The sequence below is a fragment of the Leucoraja erinacea genome, chromosome 2 (genome assembly GCF_028641065.1).
Source record: "Leucoraja erinacea ecotype New England chromosome 2, Leri_hhj_1, whole genome shotgun sequence".
NCBI classification, from domain to species: Eukaryota; Metazoa; Chordata; class Chondrichthyes; order Rajiformes; family Rajidae; genus Leucoraja; species Leucoraja erinaceus.
The window spans coordinates 130961502-130981919 of record NC_073378.1 but is presented as its reverse complement, the minus strand read 5'-3'; the positions used below and the strand labels follow the sequence as shown (position 1 = coordinate 130981919).

The 20418-nt window shown below is 43.7% G+C and overlaps 1 protein-coding gene across 2 annotated transcripts in view; it reads left to right on the top strand.

Moving 5' to 3' along the window:
• The window catches only part of pfkpb (phosphofructokinase, platelet b), a 126188-nt gene extending 105770 nt beyond the window's left edge, over window positions 1-20418 (top strand). For both annotated transcript variants that reach the window (XM_055665340.1, XM_055665345.1), the window contains 4 exons: window positions 704-815; window positions 2018-2117; window positions 16504-16609; window positions 19804-20418. In XM_055665340.1, the coding sequence (XP_055521315.1) occupies window positions 704-815; window positions 2018-2117; window positions 16504-16609; window positions 19804-19960 (475 nt within the window). In that variant the 3' untranslated portion in view covers window positions 19961-20418. The remainder of the gene's footprint in view (window positions 1-703; window positions 816-2017; window positions 2118-16503; window positions 16610-19803) is intronic.

Sequence of the window (20418 nt, the reverse complement as noted above, 5' to 3'; positions counted from 1 at the left end):
TGTTGCCCCTCAGGTTCCAATTGAATCTTTGATGACTTCACTTTTCCCATTGTTTATCCTGAGCTGGCTTACGTGCACTTGAAAATTGGCTGATGACTTGGATTACTTAAGTTGCAGATCACATTACTCACTAAGTCAGTCAGACCTGTCTTGCCATTCAATAACATCTCGGTCGATCAGATTTTAGCCTGAACACCTTTTCCTGCACAGTCTTCCAACAATTACGAGGCTGTGGTTGTAAATACGCTCTTCTAAAGCTTAACTCCTAGTCTAGCTCAGTCAAATACCACTGACTCAGATTGGAAATGGTGTTCTTTGTTAGATTTTTCTGCGCTTCTATCAAAGGTATCAACCTGAAGTATTTATTCCGTTTCTCATTTGAGCTGATCAGGCAGTTTCTAAGAAGTATTTATCAGTGGATATTTTTAAGACAGAGGTGGATACATTCTTGATTAGTACGGGTGTCAGAGGTTGTGGGGAGAAGGCAGGAGAATGGGGTTAGGAGGGAGAGATGGATCAGCCATGATTGAATGGCGGAGTAGACTTGATGGGCTCGAATGACCTAATTCTACTCCTATCACTTATGACCTTATTTCCAGCTATTTCTACTAATATTTCCAGATTCCGTTGTATTCTGGACTTGCCTCGGCAAATCAGCTTAAAGTAAAATTAAAACTGAGGCACAGCTTTTCATATGTTTCAGAAATGAGCACTGCAGTGAAAATTACACAACGGACTTCATCTACCAGTTGTACAGCGAAGAAGGCAAGGGTATCTTTGACTGCCGGAAAAATGTCCTGGGCCACATGCAGCAGGTAAGAAAACATAGAAGGTTGACACAAAGTGCTGGTGTAACTCAACGGATGAGGCAGCATCTCTGGAGAAAAAGGAATAGGTGACGTTTCGGGACGGGATCCTTCTTCAGATTGAGAGACTTTCTCAACTTTCACAAACTGAAATTTTCTACAGACCTTCAGTCTGAAGAAGGATTTCAACCCGAAACTTCACTCATCCTTTTTCTCCAGAGATGCTGCCTGTCTCGCTGAGTTACTTCAGCACTTTGTGTCTATCTTCGGTATGAGCTGGAATCCGCAGTTTCTTCCTACACAGGTAAAAACACAGTGGACGGGTGTATTCAAAACTGAGGCTGTAACACTCAAATATTGTCTTCCTTTTACAGTGAGGTGTAGTTCAGAGGAATGATGGTAACATTACAATTTCTCTTCAATAAGGCTGCGGCACATGTATTGATTTCCATGTCTTAGTTTTAGGTTTTTAGTTTTAGAAATACAGCGCGGAAACAGGCCCTTCGGCCTGCCGAGTTGGCGCTGACCAACGTTCCCCACACATTAACACGATTCTACACACACTAGGGACAATTTAACATTCATACCAAGCCAATTAGCCTGTATGTCTTTGGAATGTGGGAGGAAACCGAAGATATTGGAGAAAACCCACGCAGGTCACGGGGAGAACGTACAAACTCCGTATAGACAGCACCAGTAGTGGGGATCAAACCGTACAGACAGTACCCGTAGTGGGGGTCTCTGGTGCTGTAAGGGAGCAACTCTACCGCTGCGCCACCGTGCCACCCAACGGTGGCAGCAACTCGTTCCATATATTTCTCTGTGTGCGCCACTCCCTTATAGATCTTTCACCTCTCACCATTTTTAAAAAAAAATTTGGGATTGTGGGGAAAAATCTTCTTTAGTCTGGGAGAGGTTAGGATCCGGAATTCACTGGCTCTTGAGGTGGTGGAAAGACTCTATGAAAGTAAAAGTATCATCACATAGCTTAAAATTAAGATAAAGTTGATTTGGTGAAAAGTGATTTTATTTTGTGCATTTTGTAATTTGTTGTAAATTAATATAAAGTATATGCTTTATAAAGTATAAAGTATTGAACCATTACAATTTCTTTCTTCCTGAATAAACTTGCAGTAGAAGAAATTTGACTGAATCTTTATAATCCACATGGAATTTAACTTTCAACCATGCAATGTTGTTAATCTTTCCAGGGTGGATCCCCTTCACCTTTTGATAGAAACTTTGGAACAAAGATAGCTGCCAAAGCCATGCAATGGATCTCAGACAAAGTAAATTTATACTACAGACAAGGTAATAAACGATGCAGACTCAAAATTATTGATCTGAAAACCGTGATTTTTTTAATGTGCAAAATGTCATTCTTTAGTGTAAGGCCTGGCCAATTTGTTTATCAATGGTTTAAAGTTTAAGTTTAAAATGATCTCTAATGAGGAAAATTGTGTTCTCTTTAAGTTTGATATGTATGCATTATCTTCTTGCATATGGCGTGCACAGCCTAAAGTTGGAGATCAACTTGTTCTATTTGATCTTGTTTGTGCACGTCGGATTAATTGCATTAGTCGGACCACATTAAGGTTGCAATCTCCCATCCCTGTAAGCATTATTGTACACATTTTTAAATTGGGTAGTAACTTTTCAGATTGCAAAATCATTATTGTGGACTTGCGAAGCAAATAATCTTCCTCTGCTACTGCTCCAATCTCTGTTGATGCTGTTTGTTCCATTGTCTATATTAGAAACATAGAAATTAGGTGCAGGAGTAGGCCATTCGGCCCTTCGAGCCTGCACCGCCATTCAATATGATCATGGCTGATCATCCAACTCAGTATCCTGTTCCTGCCTTCTCTCCATACCCCCTGATCCCTTTAGCCACAAGGGCCACATCTAACTCCCTCTTAAATATAGCCAATGAACTGGCCTCAACTACCTTCTGCGGCTGAGAATTCCAGAGATTCACCACTCTCTGTGTGAAAAACGTTTTCCTCATCTCAGTCCTAAAAGATTTCCCCCTTATCCTTAAACTATGACCCCTTGTTCTGCATCTATGAAGCAAAGGAAATAGGCAAGTTTCGGGTCTGAAGAAGGGTTTCGGCCCAAAACGTTGCCTATTTCCCTCGCTCCATAGATGCTGTTGCGCCCGCTGAGTTTCTCCAGCTTGCCTGTCCTTGTATTGCTTCCCTTCTCCCATTTGCCCTCTGCTGAAGACTCGCTGTGTTCTTTAATTCACCAAAGTGCGTGAGTCTTTACCACAGACTGACTCGGTCACCATATAAAACCATGAAGTCACTTACACAGTACTCACCATGTAATAGAGAGGCAGGATTATCGGCAGGTTCAGCGATGGGGAAAAATAGCTGGAAGGTAGAATCTAACATAGGAGAATGAAAAAAAGAACAGAAAAACCGAATACATAGTAAATTAATTAATTAATGGGAAAAAACAATTGAAATTTAATGTAGAGACCAAATATTGTGTGTCAGTTCAGGAGATACAGAGAACCAACATGCAGATGTACCAGTTAGACAGGCACGAGGTATGTTGACCTTTCTTGTGAAGGTTTAGAATAAAAAGGCAAGGATGTCTGATGTAATTTTCAAACTAATATGCTCCTTGCAATTTTGGCCTCTGCATAAATAATTCAATTCAATTCAATTCAATTCAATTCAACTTTAATGTCATCGCACAAATACAAGTATGAGTACAACGAAATGCAGTTTTGCGTCAGTCCGTAGTAGTTGTGCATAAAGAAATAAAAAAAATAGAAAGAGAGAAGATACAGAATAATCAAAAAATACAGAATAATTAAACAAGGGGGACGGAGGGACCGGAGAAATCTATCGTCGGGACTCCGAGTTCAGCAATGTGATTGTATTGTTGTAGAAGCTGTTCCTCATCCTACTAGTACGTGACCTGAGGCTCCTGTACCGCCTCCCTGATGGGAGGAGGGCAAACAGTCCATGGTTGGGGTGTGAGGGGTCTTTGATGATCTTCCCAGCCCGTCTCAGACACCGTTTTCGGTGGAGGGCATCCATGGCAGGGAGCGGGGCACCGATGATGTGCTGCGCGGTTTTCACCACCCGTTGTAGTGCCTTCCTGTCCGCAGCAGTGCAGCTGCTGTACCATACCGTGAAGCAGGTGGTCAGGATACTCTCTATGGTACAGCGGTAAAAGTTGGTCAGGATCCGGGGGGACAGGTGGGCTTTCTTGAGCCTCCTCAGGAAGTAAAGGCGCTGCTGTGCCTTTTTGATCAGCTTGGAGGTGTTGAGGGACCAGGACAAATCCTCCGAGATATGTACTCCGAGGAATTTATAGCTGGAGACGCGCTCCACCTCAGTCCCGTTTATATGGATGGGGGTATGACTGCTTCCTCTGGTCTGCCTGAAGTCAACAATAATCTCCTTCGTCTTCTTGGAGTTGAGGACGAGGTTATTGTTGGCACACCAGGCTGTCAGGTGCTGGATCTCCTCCCTGTAGGCTGACTCGTCGTTGTCGCTGATCAGTCCTACTACCGTGGTATCGTCAGCAAACTTAATAATGGCGTTGGATCCGTACTTTGGGATGCAGTCGTGGGTGAAGAGGGAGTAGAGTAGAGGGCTGAGCACACAACCCTGTGGCACTCCGGTGTTCAGTGTTATAGTGGAGGAGGTGAGGTTGTTGACCCTAACAGACTGTGGTCTGTTAGTGAGGAAGTCCAGTGTCCAGTTGCAGAGGGAGGTGGAGATGCCAAGTCCACTGAGTTTGGTGATCAAGCTGGCGGGGATGACGGTGTTAAAGGCAGAGCTGAAATCAATGAACAGCAACCTGATGTAGGAGTTGTTGTAGTCCAGGTGGGTCAGGGCAGAGTGTAGGGCCGCCGATATGGCGTCCTCTGTAGACCTGTTGGTCCGGTAGGCAAACTGATGGGGGTCCAGTGTGGGGGGGAGGCTTGCTTTGAGGTGAGCCAAGATCAGCCGCTCAAAGCACTTTGCAATGACAGGGGTGAATGCCACTGGGCGGAAATCGTTGAGACTCCCTGTAGCTGACTGTTTGGGCACTGGCACGATGGTTGATGTCTTCAGGCAAGTGGGGACAACACCCTGGGCCAGTGAGAGATTGAAAATGTCGGCGAGGACTGGGGATAGTTGTCCAGCACATGCCCTAAGCACCCGGCCAGTGATGCCATCGGGGCCGGCAGCTTTGCGCTCATTCACCTTGCTCAGTGCATCTTGTACAGCAGAGGTGGAGAGGCTGAGAGGTTGTTCATTCGGGGGTGGAGCAACTTTAATGGCTGGGGTTTTGTTGTCCCGGTCAAAGCGAGCATAAAAGTGGTTTAGCTCGTCAGGGAGGGTGGCGTTGTCTGGGGGAGGGGTGTTAACTTTCTGGTAATCGGCAAGGGATTTGATTCCTTGCCACATGCGCCTGGGGTCAGAGTTGTTATGGAAATGCTCCTCAATCCGCCGTTTATGATTGAGTTTAGCAATCCTAATTCCCATTTTCAGATTGGCCCTGAAGATATTAGTTCATTTAGGGATACAGCATGGAAACAGACCCACCGAGTCTATGCTGACCATCAATCACCTGTCCACACTAGTTCTATGTTATCCCATTTTCCCATCCACTCCCTGTACATTAACAGAATTTTACAGAGGCCAAACTCTCCCTATAACTCAGGGCAGTCACGGTGGCGCAGTGGTATTGTTGCCGCCTTACAACGAATGCAGCGCCGGGGACCCGGGTTCGATCCTGACTACGGGTGCTGTATGTACGGAGTTTGTACGTTCTCCCCGTGGGTTTTCTCCAAGATCTTTGGTTTCCTCCCACACTCCAAAGACGTACAGGTTTGTAGGAGAATTGTTGGTTCTGCCACAGTGCCGCCCTGAATATTCTTGAAATTAAAAAAGAAACACTTGAAATACTCAGTGTGTGAGGTAGGAACCATGGAAAGGAATATAAAATTAACATTAGTTCGACACAAAATGCTGGAGTAACTCAGCGGGACAGGCAGCATACCTGGAGAGGAGGAATGGGTGATGTTTCAGACAGAAGAAGGGTCTCGACCTGTAACGTCATCCATTCCTTCTCTCCAGAGATGCTGCCTGTTCCTCTGAGTTACTCCAGCATTTTGTGTCTATCTTGGATTTTAAGCAGTATCTGCAGTTCCTTCCTGCATGTATTTGTGGTATTTTTCTACCCCCCCTCCTCCAAAAATAAAACACTCCCAATCATCAACAAACACTGCATCCTCCATTCTTTGCATTCCAACAATTTGATCCGGTCAATCAACCACAAACACTAATGCCATTATTGATGAAGCCTTCCTTCAAAACCCCGTGATGCCTTTAATACGTTCTGCATACATTTAAACATAACTGAGCCCAAATCTTGTTGCTTAAATACGTATCCCAACTTAACCCTTTTATTTTCTGGAATCTTTATGAATATTACAAATTAAAGACAGAACCGTTTCAGACTTCAATAACGCTACGATTTAATGACCCATTTCCAATTTCACAATAGAAACCAAATAGTTCACTGGTCTGACTGATACCTACAGTCCCCACTGGTCAGTCATCTAAAGTGACCAATCTCGTTTTGTTCCTCTGTCCTCCGGACCCATATCTATCTTCGGTTTAACCACTATCTGCAGTCCCTTCCGACACATAGAATTAACATTTCTGAACGTTCTTAAACCTGCGATGTAGTGTGGATTCACAACGTTGGGTACTGGGATTGAGGATGACTGGTCGATATTCCCTGGACTTTAGAAGAATGAGAGGTTGATGTCTTGAGATTTTTCATAATTGTTAGTGACTGCCAGGTATAGACGGAAGGGCTGTTTTGCCTGGCTGGGGAGGTAACAGATTTACGCCAGATAGCACGATCTCAGTTGGCCAGTAGGGTGGAATATTTGGAGTTCTCTGCTGTAGAGAACCCAATCATTGTGTATATTCACAAGTTCCAGGAGTAGAATTAGGCCATTCGGCCCATGGGTTCCACTTCGCCATTCAATCCTGGCTCATTTATGCCTCCTAATCACATTCTCCTGCCTTCTCCGCTGACTTAACCCTTGACACCCGTTCTAATCAAGAATTTGTCTATCTCTGCCGTAAAATTCTCCACTGACTTGCCCTCCGCAGCCCTCTGTGGCAATGACTTCAAGACGGTGATCTCAGTAGAACATTGAATACTGGGAATCCGAGGAGAAGAGGTTTTGAATCAAAACCGGAGAGGGTTTTAAATCTCAGGGGGTGGACAAGCTCAATGAAATATGTGGTTTACTGGTTGTCCTCTTCTTATGATCTCTACTTTTCACATCCGTTCAGTTTATTGTCACGTGTACCGAGGTGCAGTGAAAAGCTGTTTGTTGCGTGCTAACCAGTCAGCAGAAAGACAATACATGATCACAGTTGATCTATTTACAGCGTAAATAACGTTTAGTGCAAGGTAAAGCCAGCAGAGTCTGATCAAGGATAGTCCAAGGGCCACCAAAGAGGTAGATAGTTATTGAGCACTGCTCTCTGGTTGTGGTAGGATGATTCAGTTGCCTGATAACAGCTGGGAAGAAACTGTCTCTGAATTTGTTGGTAGTGGAGGCTCCAGCTCAATTTGTCTGCAATGAAAGCCTGGACTAGCAGGTGTTTCTCTTTTACAGTATCGAGAACACTCAACATGACTTGACAATAGTGATATAAACGGCAACCAAATTGTTTGTTAATTGAGCATTCGTCTTATCATACATAAAATGAAAAGCATAATTTTGTAGCCATATGTGGTTAAAATAAAATATGTCTCCCGCAAATGCAGTCTGAAGTGATCTGGATTGTTACTCTGGATCCCCTCATAAAAAGGTTGTTCACCGCTGTTTTATTCTAAATCTCGTTCATTCCTTGGTTATTCCTAAAGTCACCAGACTGAGTAACACAAGGGGCAGGCAGCCTCTCTGGAGAGAAGGAATGGGTGACATTTAAGGTTGAGGCCCATCTTCAGACTCAGAGCCGTGGTGAGGGAAATTGGAGATACGGAAGGGTGCAAAGAGAATGTGAGGTGTGAAAACAACAGATTAAAGCAGACGATGATCAAGGAAATGTAGAATGGTTCATTGTTGGCTAAGGGGAAGGTGACAACGAGGCATGCAAACAGTAAAATTAATCAGGAGGACAGTGATACCAGTCGGAGAACTAGGGTGGGGGAGGAATGGAGACAGAGAGAAAGCAAGGGTTACTTGAACTTAGGGAAATCAACATCATACTGTTAGGTTGTAAGCTTTGTACCCTTCCATATCTCCAGATTCCCTCTCCCCTGATTCTCAGTCTGAAGAAGGGTCTCGACCCGAAATGCCATCTATTCCTTCTCTCAGAGATGCTGCCTTTTTACTCCAGCATTTTGTGTCTATCTTCAATGTAAAGCAGAGATTTTTAGATAGGCACATGGAAGTGCAGGGAATAGAGGGATATAGATCATGTACAAGCAGACCTGGCATCATGTTCAGCATATGAACACTGTAGACCGAAGGGGTTCAAATTCGTGCCGTGCAGACTATGTTTTGTTAAGGAAGTGCGGTGGATCGCAGCTTTAGAGAGGATGGAATTTTTCCACTCTTAACCTGTTGCTGAACCAAAAACCTGGCCTCTATCATTAGTTTATTGCAGAAGCAACCTGCAGAACTATGCCTCCATCTATCATTGCCTAAATCCCTACTCCATAGCAATACATACAGTACACAAGAACAATAATTGCCTTATGGTGCTTACTGCTCAGAGTATGTGGTGCTTCTGCAAGCATAAAGTCAAAGGTAAATATACATGCATTAGTTAGTCTAATTCCTAATGCAGAAAGAACTTGGATCTTATTGGTTTTGACCCAAATGTTGCCTTTATGATATGCTGCTTGTCAAATTAACGTAACAAAAATGGAGCAAAGATAATATAATGGAGAGCCCCGAATGATCATTGTACGGCAAAAGTCGATAGATCTGCCTTTGTCTTTCAATCTTAGTGTAAGACCATCAGGAATTCATAAGTTTTCAATTTAGATAGTGATTTGTGGTTTTGTTTGAATTTAATAGTGTTTTCTTATGACAGTATGATCTTATTGAAGGATAACATTAAAGGGCCTGTCCCACATAGGCGACTTTTTAGGCGAGTGCAGGAGACTCTGCGCTCGCCTCATGATCGCCACATGGGCGCCACGTGTTCGCTGGTGGTCTCTGGTGAGTCTCCTTCATGGTTGCGAGGAGTTCCGCACTCTGGGAACTAGTCGCGGCCTCAGTATGGTCGCAGCAAATGTCTCAACATCGTCATGGAGAAATTCGATAATCCTGTAGTCGTAGGTGCAGTGGTAGTGGGGTCGCCATGTAGTTGTAGGTAGTCGGAAGTAGTTTTAGTTAATCTCCTTTGCTGACTGGGGATTTTCATTGGCTCATTGGAGAAATAAATACGTAAGCACAAGTTTTCAGAATCAAGGAAAACCGACCGGTAATGTTAAATGCCTGCCGAACTTCACAGCTGTGTATCTCTGGCTTATTAAAAGTTGTCTGTCTTCTTAAAAGTGTCTCCATTCCTTCTCCCCCCCCTTCTCCCCCCCCCCCCCCCCCCCCTTCATCCCCCCCTTCTCCCCTCCACCCTTCTCCCCTCCTCCCCCCCCGCTCTTATAAAGGACTTACCGTACACTGTGCTAGCCGTTTTAACCTTCCTGTTCATCGCGGTGTGTGTCTGTATCACCTCGGCTTCGCACCGTGTGAATTTCAGACAGCGTTCTCCCGCTTTCCCTGGCCCCCACCGTGTGTGTGTGTGTGTGTTCCGCTCTTGCCACTCGCTGTTCCAGTTCCCGGTTTGTCAGGCGAGTGCCGCGAGCGTGACAGTCGCCGGCAGTCTGCTTAAAATTCGCCCAAGTGGGACAGGCCCTTAAGAGTTAATCTATTGATCAAATAAATGCACAAATGTCCTCTACACCCAATTACCTGCAGCATAGTTAGTTATATAGAGACTTGGTCATTAATGTCAGGACAGGGAACCAGGCCCTGTGGACCACAACGTCTATCCCAACCATCAAGCACCCTTTGCATTCATCAACCCTAATCCCATTTTCTTTCCCACATTCTCTTAAAGTCACTCCTGATTCTCCCACTCAGCTGCAAACCAGGAGCAATTTGCAGTGGCTGATTAACCCAACACTCCGCACATTTTAGGGATATGGGAGGAAACCAAACGAAGGAAGGATACGGGAGGAAGCCCACATGATCACAAGGAGTACATGCAAACTCCACACTGACAGCACCGGAGGTCAGAATTGAACTGGAATCGCTGGTCTCACATCGCCCACCACCACTGGGCCTCCTGCCTTTTAAAATGTAGCGTCAGATTTTCTCTCCATTCAATGCACAGGAACAATCCCAGAATCTTAAAAAGTTGGGAGTTGATAAGCAAAGCATCCACAATTTCTATAGCCACCTCTTTCAAAGCTCTAAGATGCAGACCATCAGATGCTAGGGATTCATCAGCTTTCAGGCAAATGATGCTTCTGAGTGCAATTGAAGGATATTTCAGATGTATTTTGGTGGGAAGAAATGGGGAGAAAGTGACCGGTTCCTTTTGCGAAGATCCTTTGGGATTTAATCTTGAGCCACCTTGCAGAGCTGTGAAGGATATCAAACCTACCTCCCAAAGATGTTGACTATTAACTCAGCACGGTGACACAGAGGTAGAATTGCTGCCTTACAGCGCTTGCAGCGCTGGAGACCTGGGTTCAATCCTGACGACAGGTGCTGTCTGTACGGAGTTTGTACGTTCTCTCCGTGCCCTGCGTGGGTTGTCTCCAAGATAGTCAGTTTCCTCCCACACTCCAAAGACGCACAGGTTTGCAGGTTAATTGGCTTGGTATAAATGTAAAATTGTCCCTAGTGTGTGTAGGATAGTGTTAATGTGCGGGGATCGCTGGTCGGATGCGGACCCGTTGGGCCGAAGGGCCGGTTTCTCTAAACTAAACTAAACTAAAACTAAACTCATGACCCTTTGCAACTGAAAAGGTAAGCAAATCTCAAATTGCACCATTTAGTTCAGCAGGAGAGATGATTTGATACGGGATATGGCAGAGGATGCATGATCCTCCGCCTCTGGAAAGAAACCTCTTTTAAACCTATTCAGCTCAGGATATGGTCAGAAACTACTCAAGTGGGTTAACATTAACTATCCAGTGGTCCATCAGGCTGCTGAGTTTCAGTTAGGCTTCTTTTTTGTATTTGGTCAAATAGTTTCTGTGTGAAACGTATATGTTATTTTCTGGAAAGTTGATGTCACACAAAATGGTCATTTTAATCTATCCCTTGCTTTGTCTTGGCCTTGCTTCCCTCGCTGGCATCGTGGAATGATAGCGGAAGGTAATGAATTTTGTTTATTGTTATGTTAGTGACAACATTATTAACTTGCATTGATTCTATGCTGAAACAAATGTGTTTTAAGCAGTCATACCGACCATTTGAAGTTAGTGGTGCAATATTGATGTTGTTTCTATCATAGTTACCATTGAAGGATATCTGAAGCAACCTGCTACTAATTCTAATATGTTATAAGTTGGTATGATGTTGTTTTGTTGTAAGTCATTGTCATAGAATCATAAAGTGATCAATGTGGAACCAGGCCCTTTGGTCCAACTTGCCCACAACAGCCAACATGTTCCATACAGCCACCACCCTTTGTGTGAAAAGGTACCCCTCAGATTCCAATTAAATGTTTTCCCCTTTACCTTAAGCCTATGACCTCTGGTCCTCGATTCACCTACTCTGGGCAAGTGATTATGTGGGATTTGTCCGATCTATTCCTCTCATGATTTCACACACGATAACATGTATTTAGTGATAATTATACATGCGGGTTTATTTTAAGTATTTTAGTCCTTGCTTTTTTTTGGAATACATTCAAGAAGGTGGAATAATACTTATTCACACATTAATTTTCTGGGGACACTGTTACCCTTTAACACAATTTCGATTTATTCTGGTCAGGCATCATTTTGCTTCTTTTATCAGTATTCTGAGATAATTGAGTATGCTCAAAACTGTTCAAATTTATTGAACATCAGATTACCACTTGTCTGAAAAGGTTATTTTATTTTCCCAGAACCAGAAACTGGTTCTTAATGAATGTAATAGCACTAAAAAAGCTGGTAGAGGTTTGAAACAAACAAAACTACTCTTGGGGAGGGTGTGAATCTCACTCCTGTCCTCACTCACTGACAGGTGGCGCCATAGAGTGTGGCAGCCTCGCCTGCAGCTGTTTGTTTTTCACCCTTTTAAAACAATTTTAGTTTGTTAAAAGTTTTGTTTTGGAGGCCTTTTAGTATTTTTTATGTGCGGGATGGGGGGGGGGGAGATTGTTTTTTCCAGTCCCTACCTGGGCGAGGATGCGTCCTTCCTCCGAGCCGCATCTTCGCCCCCCCTCCTCGCGGCCTACCACCTGGATTGGCGCGGCCTTTCTTGCCGGGACCGCCCAGAGCTTCAGCTTCAGCGGCAGCGCAGCACTGAGGTACCATCGCGGAGCGGGCGATGCCTTACCCGGGTCGCCGTGTGGAGCTCCGGAGTGCTGGGACTGCCGACTTCAACATCGTGGAGCTGCTGGGTCTGCGGAGCATCCAGCCTCGGAGGCGCTGACTTTAAACACCGCGGAGCTTGGGATCTTTCGCCGAGATCGCCGGTGTTGGAGCTCCGACCAGTGCGGCCTGTGGACTTTGGAAGCCTCAGTCTCCGGTAGCAAGCTGCCGTTTCGGAACTCCAAGCTGCTGAAGAGTGTTCTTCCAACGCTGGAGTTCCATCATTCCGACCAGAGGGCCTGAAACATCGGGCCGCCGTAGTTTCGACTGCGGACGCCTCAATAGGCCCAGACCACGGATGAACATAGAGGAAGTGGACTGAACGTTGCTGCCTTCCCTCACAGTGGGAAACATTGTGGGGGGATGTTTTTATGGTTAATGTTAAATTCTTTATGCGTTTATTTTATTGGTGTGCTGCAATGGCAACTCAAATTTCACTACACCTATTGGTGTATGTGACAATAAATGTCCTTTGTCCTTTGAATCTCATCCACTTAATCCTCCTTAGGTTCATGCCAATGGTTAAATTATAAAATGAGATTTGTTAAACTTGGGGATGGATATGGGAAAAAAATTGTGAGGGTTTATGATTTAACTGAAGTTTCCAAGACATTCTGGGAAATCTTAGGAATTAGATTGGATTATTTCACTAGACCAGGGTGGTGGAGTTGAAGAGCAATTTCTTAAGTCGGAGGGTGGTGAATCTGTGGAATGCATTGCCTCAGACGGCTGTGGAGGCCAAGTCAATGGATATTTTTAAAGTGGAGATTGATAGGTTCTTGACTTGTAGAGGTGTCAAAGGTTACGGGGAGAAGGGGTTCAGAGGAAAAAATAGATCAGCCATGATCGAATGGTGGACCAAACTCGATGTGCCGATTGTGGTAATTCTGCTCCAATGCCTTGTGGTCGAGATGGGGGAGGGACAGAGCAGTATGTCTAATGTGTAAGACTTCCAGAAGTGAATCTCATGTGCACAAAGGTGGTACATGTTTGCAACTAACCTCCTCAAACCTTCGGTTAACTTCTTCATTTTAAATCTTTTTTATTTTTGTAACCTAAAATTGCTCATGGATATGCAGTAGCTGTACTGAGTGGTAGAACAGTTTGAGGCACTAAATGGCCTTGTGTTCTCAAGGGTCCTATCTGTGCAGTAAATAGCTTTGTTGTCTGTGGTTGGAAAGTTGCTGGAGAAGATTCTGAGGGATAAGATGGACCCGCGTCTGGAAAGATAGGGCCGGATGTTTTGTGCATGGGAGATCATGTCGGCTGAATTTGATTCATTTTTTGAAGAAGTAACCACAAGGATTGATGAGAGCAGGGCCAGAGATGTGGTCTCATAGTCTCATAGGCAGTGAAGATAGTTATCAGGAAATACAGCAGGTAAGTGGGCTGAGGATTGGCAAACTGAGTTTAATTCTGAGCTATTGCAATTTGGGAAGTTGCACCAGTGCGGGACCTTCATAGTGAATGGTAGAGCCTCGGCGAGTGTTGCGAGTTGAGGGATGTAGGAGAACAGACGCACGTACCTGAGTATAGCATCACAGGTAGATATAAGATTGAAAGGGGGTGGGAGATTGCAACCTTCACGTGGTACGCACTGTTTTGACGAATGCACCTGGCGTGCATCAAATAAGATCAAATAGAACAAGTTGTCCTTTAGGCTGTGCTTTGTCCTTTATCCATACACAAGAAGAAGAAATTGAAAGAAGGCTTTTGGCCTGCTTGCCTTTATCAATCATTATCAATCATCCAATCAGATGATTTAGACGAGAATGTACATGGCAAGATTAGCATGTTTGAGTGTATGGGCCAAATGAGAATAGCTTCCCTATCTAGAACTAGGGGTCATAATCTCAAATAAATGTTGGCATTTTGAATTGGGACACAAATGACTCTGGACTCTAGAATCTGGAGCTGGAAGCACAATGCTGGTGTTTCCACATCTCCTGCCAGAACTACTGAGTTCTTCCAGAAGTGTCTTTGGCATTTGGAATCTTTGGGATTTTCTATCTCAGGGAACTGTGTCTAATCAGCTGATAAATGTATTTAAGAACAAAATTGATAGATATTTGGTACAAAAATATGGGGGTTTATTATTGATATGTGTACCAAGATACAGTGAAATATTTAGTTTACCTGCTATCCAGTTGAACTATAGCCGAGTACAATCAAGCCACCCACAAGTGCAACAGGTAGTGAGTGCAAAGAGAAAAATACCAGAAAGCAGAGTATAGTGTGATAGCGTTTACAGTTTCACAAAAAAAAAGTGCAAGGGCTGCAAGGGGGTGGGTTGGGAGGTCTGGAAAACACACTTAGATTATGAGAGAACAGATCAGCAATCTGATAACAGCAAGGAAGAAACTGTTCCTACATCTGGTGGTGCGTGCTTTCCAGCTTATGGATTTTCTGCTTGGAGAGGGGAGAACAGGGAAGGATTGGGATCATTATGTTGACTGTCTTCCTGAGGTAGCATTATGGAATAGATGTTGTTGGTGAGGGGGAGGCTGGTATATGTGATGGATGGAGCTGCGTGCACAACTCTACAATTTCTTGTGGTCTTGGGCAGAGCTGTTGCCAAACTAAGCTGCGATGCATTCCGATAGTATGCTTTCTAAGGTGCATCTTCAGAAGTCGGAAAGAGTCATTGGGGATATACCAAACCTCCTGCGTCTTCTGAGGAACTAGAGGCATTGGGGCATTTTCTTGGCTGCGGCTGCGGCTGCAATGTGAATGGTCCAGGATATATGCTTGGGAACATGGTCACAATTACCTCCATTTCGACAGAGAAGTATATACCACCGGGTTCCCTGAAATCAATAACTGGACCCTTCAATGACATTGGGGATGAGGTTGTTATCTTGACAGCATATTACTTAGTGCTCTCCTTCCTGTACTCTGTCCCTTCATTGTTCGAGATCTGGCCCATTACAGTGGCGTCATCTACAAACTTGTAAAAGGAGTTGGTGCAGAGTTCAGTCGCACAATCGTGAACGTGTAGGGAGAATGCATCCTTTATGGGGCACCACTGGTGAGAATTATTGTGGAGGATATTTTGTGCCAAATGTCATTGACTGTTATGTCTGTGAGGATTCAATAGCAGAGGGATATGTTCAGGAGTTTGGAGATGAGTTTGGTTGGGATTATGGTATTCAAGGCAGAACTATAATCAATAAATAGGAGTTTGATGTAGGTACCTTTATTGTCCAGAAGTTCCACCGATGAGTGTAGGGCCAGGAAGAAGCCTTTTGCCATGGGCCTGTTGTGACAGTCGGTGAACTGCAGTGGATCAAGGCTGTTGACGAGGTTGGAGTCAATGTGTGTCATGACCAGCCTCTCAAAGTACTCGATGATGGTGGGTGGCGGAGGGCAATGGGATGATGGGATGGGAAAATGGTGTGAAGCAAAATATGACCATTAGTCTGGTAATCGTTAAATGGTGATCCTTGCCAAACGTGAACCAGTTGATGGTTTCAGCATTGAAAGCTGCAGCCCCGCTGGTTGCATTTTCAGCTTCATTTAAAGTTCTGCGTGTATTTCCCTCACAGAAACTTCAGCATTAAACTCTAGGCTTTGCAGATGAGACATTAAAGCACCGCAAGTGATGTAATAGAACTAGACCCAAGGATTTACAGTACCTGTTTAATATTTACCTCCCTATTACTATACAAATAATTTGGTCTTCATCACACCATGTTTATGGGAGCTCGCTGCGTGCAATTCATAAGCCTCATTTCCCTTATTACAACAGTGACTACACTTCATAGTTTGTAACATTCTGAAGCCATGAAGAAGAGTTCAGTACGTTCAAGTATTTTATTATCTGAATATGTTTTTCTTCAAATATTTTGGCTGTCCAAGGGAAATCAGAATCTAAAGATCTTAGATTTGACTTTGGATAAATGTTAATTTCTGTCTACTGTCAACAATTCTGATTTTGAATGGTGAGTTTTTTAAACTAGAGGACACCGTTCCTGGCTGCTTTTGAAGAGTTTTTCCTTTTTTTTAATATAAAGCTGTAACCTCACCAAGTGTATCTCCATTTAGAAAAATGAACTATGAACAAAATCTGGTTGTTTTTTTTAATTCACTTTTATATTTGTGTAAAAACCCACAGGGAGAGTGTTTGCAAATTCCCAGGATTCTGCTTGCCTACTGGGAATGCGTAGGCGTACCTTGGTGTTCCAGCCTGTATCAGAACTGAGAGATATAACTGATTTTAAGTAAGTATGATCATCAGTTCTAAAAAGCTTCAGGTTGGTAGGTTATACATGTAGCTTTTTCCCACCAATTTATTCCATCCTTGTCTCAGGTTATCTGGTGTCTCGTCACCACTCTCCACTCGACTAGTTTAGTTTAGTTTAGATACAGCGCGGAAACAGGCCCTTCGGCCCACCCAGTAGGCCCCGACCAGCGATCATCCTGTACACTATTATCCCACACACGCACATTAGGGACAATGTACATTTATACCAAACCAATTAGCCGACAAACCTGTACGTCTTTGGAGTGTGGGAGGAAACCGGAGCAAACCCACGCAGGTCACGGGGGGAACGTACAAACTCCATACAGACAACACCCGCAGTCAGGATCGAACCCGCGTCTCTGGCACTGTAAGGTGTTCAGTAATCATTCTCCACTTGACCAATCCAATGTACACTATCCAGCTTCCTATCTTCCACTGTACATAAACGTAAGCACATCCAAACTCTGCAATCAGTATTCAAATTCAAACCAAGAGCCAAATATTCAATTTTAAAATTCTCTTCCTTATTTTCAAATCCTTCAGTACCTCCACCTCTTCATATTTCTGAACACCTCTTCCAATCCCGCAACCCTCCGAGATCTTTGCAATATTTTCTCTCCAATGCTTTGAAACACCTTTTACTTTAGTGAAGGCATCGTGCGGATAGATGTGTTATTTTTAGTTAGGGGTTTCACTGTTATTGACGACTGTTCTTGTGTTACAAATTATTGTGTAAAATCTGTGCCCCCCAATTGCAGAGAAAGGCTGATAATGGCTCATCTAATGCAATATTATTCCCATGCAGTAAATGTGGAGCCAACACCATGACGTTAAAAAGGAGTTAACTGATAATTATTAAGATTTTTATTAAAGACAAGAGGACTAGACAATAAATTATGGTCTAGAAAATGAAGACTTGATGGAAACCCCACAAAGGTCAAAATGAAGAAATTGGTTGGGTTTTTACAACTGATGAGTGGAGAGACATATACCAGATAACTCTTGAATAGCTAACACAAACACAAGGAACTGTAGACACAGGCTTACACAAAAGTAACGATCCTGGTCAGGACCCTTCTTCACACTTTGTTTCCTTTTGAGTAACCAAATTTCTTCCAAACTCTGAACCTATCTAATAGCATTGAGATTTCATTCAAAGCTCAGAGGGGATGTTAAGAGCTTACAGCCTCAGGGAATCTGACTGCATTAAAACAGGTTAGAATAGAGGGGTTAAATGAAGAATAGGAGAATCCTTTGGTGGATACATGTACCTATTGTATACCTGAAAGGTTTGATTTTATACCGTTATTTATTCCCCTACAGAACTGGCACAATTTATTGTCTATTTGCATTTGCCCTTGATAGACCGTGGGCCAAGGTGCTTTTTCATTTCATTTTGTGACCCAAATCATGTATCTACCTGCATTTATAACATAGTGTGTAAAAATATTATAGAAATCATACCTGAAACTCGTCAAGATCAAAATCTGCAGATATTTTTAAAATATGAGAAAAACCTACAATTTTCCGAGTAGTAATTGTCCAATCAATGCACGTTTGACATTGCGTCGGACACCAATTGACCAATCACGCGCTTTGTTTCATGTTAGCTAGGCAGCGAGCACACTGGGATCATGGCTGCCTCCTAATTATATCAAAACAATAGCAAGGTTTGGAAGGAATAAAGGTAACGCAAACCTTGCTGATAATTTTGTTTTACAATTCATTTATCTTTGTAAAGTTATGATGTAAGCTGTTAAATAAAAATGATAAATAAAAATGTAGAGCTAGGGTTGGGATTAGGATCAGTCCCCACCATCATCACCATGATGATCCAGAAGGGCATGCTGGCCGAGGTGGATGCGTTGAGCGGCCACACGTAAGGAGCCCGCAGCCAGTCCCAAAGCGGCTCCAGCTCCAGGGCTCTGCAAGGGTTAGGGTTAGGCATTTTCCTCTCAGTAGAAGATGTCTTAGCCTTCCCCCAGCCAGGCACAGCTGCTGTCCCGCTATGGCCCTGACCCCCACTCTGCACACTGGCAGTCAGTGGGGTTCAGTAAACGGGGGAAGCCACAGGATCTGCCCTCACCCATTAATTAGGCGGGTTCAGAGCCGGTGAAACTTGGGACCTCTGCGGCAGTCCCACTCAACATACACACTCACAATTATATTCATATTATTTTTATATAATGGAATTATATATAATTCATCATATTCACATCAAATATTGTATAATAATATATGGTTTAAATAGACCGCAGCACGGAATTGGGCTCATAGAGTAATATGAGCATTGAACACTACACGGTGCTAACCTTTTCCATCTAATTAGCTTTATTAATTAATGTGCAACTTTTGACACTGACGAGTTATTAATTCCTCCTAAATATTATATTTTATCTAAATCTGTGCCAAATGTCAAGTAGATACCAGACATGGGCCATGAAAGTTAAATTCTAGACACATTTATCGATGCTCAGCCCATAGCCTATGAGGTGTGAGGAGTCGTCAGTTTGATTTGCTGCAGGTTTTTTGGTGAAGGTGAAGTGTTGTTGAGTACGAAGCTCCGGAATTGGTGGAGGGCAAAGATTTTGTGAATCCCAAAATCCTGGGGCGCCCCACGTCACTGCCTACGCCGCCATGCCTCACCATGCGCAAAAATGCACGCCATGTGCGCATCACAACGCGTGCGTCGTGACGTGCAAATGATGTCGCGTAAATGACGAGCAAATGACGCCCAGGTGGGACAGGCCCTTTACTGAATTGCTACTGTGTTTGAAGGTCAACTCCCACTTACCACAGAGTGTGGGTGGTGCAGAGCACTTACACAGAACAGCAGATAAGTCAAAGAGACAGGCAGCCTCTCTGGAAAGAAGGAATGTCTGAAGAAGGGTCTCGACCCGAAACGTCACCCATTCCTCCTTTCCAGGGATGCTGCCTGTCCCGCTGAGTTACTCCAGCTTCTTATGTCTATCGTCGATTTAAACCAGCATCTGCAGATCCTTCCTCCACAGATAAGTCAAAGGGATGGTCATGTCTTGGACAGGCAGCCTCATGCTGCAAATACTTTGTATATTACAATACTGAGGTAGGGAAGGCTGGGGCTGGAGTACCATGTCTAGCCTTCAAGAAGAGCAAAGTGGAATTTACAATTCCCCCCAACTGTGTTTTCAGGCATCGGATTCCAAAGGAGCAGTGGTGGATGGACCTTCGGCCACTGATGAAGATATTGGCCAAATACAATGTTGACTTCGACATGCCCATTGCTGGAAAGATTGAGCACCTTAGGCAAAACGGAACATTTGAAAGCCGTAACACCATTGCTATTTAAAAAGTCAGCTGTACGAAAGTGGTTACACAATGCCCCAGCTTGTTTGATCAACAGCATTTATGTTGCCTCGCAGAGGATAAAAGCAGCTTCTAATTTGCTCTGTAAGTTAGGTATGTTGTACTGTTACTTTTTATGGAAATAAAAGCAGGCATCCTGTTCCCTTCATTACACATTCACTCAGGCTATAACCCAGCCACTGGTACAAAGTGGAAGAATTGGTTTGTCAACATTGCCAATGGAAAAAAAGTTACACTTGTCGTACATTTTAATCGCTTCTCATTGCACTGTTCACAAATATTTATTGTGTGGATCACCTTCGTGAAAGAGAATAGTTTTAATGTGAAAAATCTAAAAAGCATATTTATGAGATAAATGTAATTCATGTATTGTAGTGAAGTGGAAGATGTTGTTTTATTTTCCAGCTTCAAATAAAACTGCTCTGGCTGGTCCTGCACAGA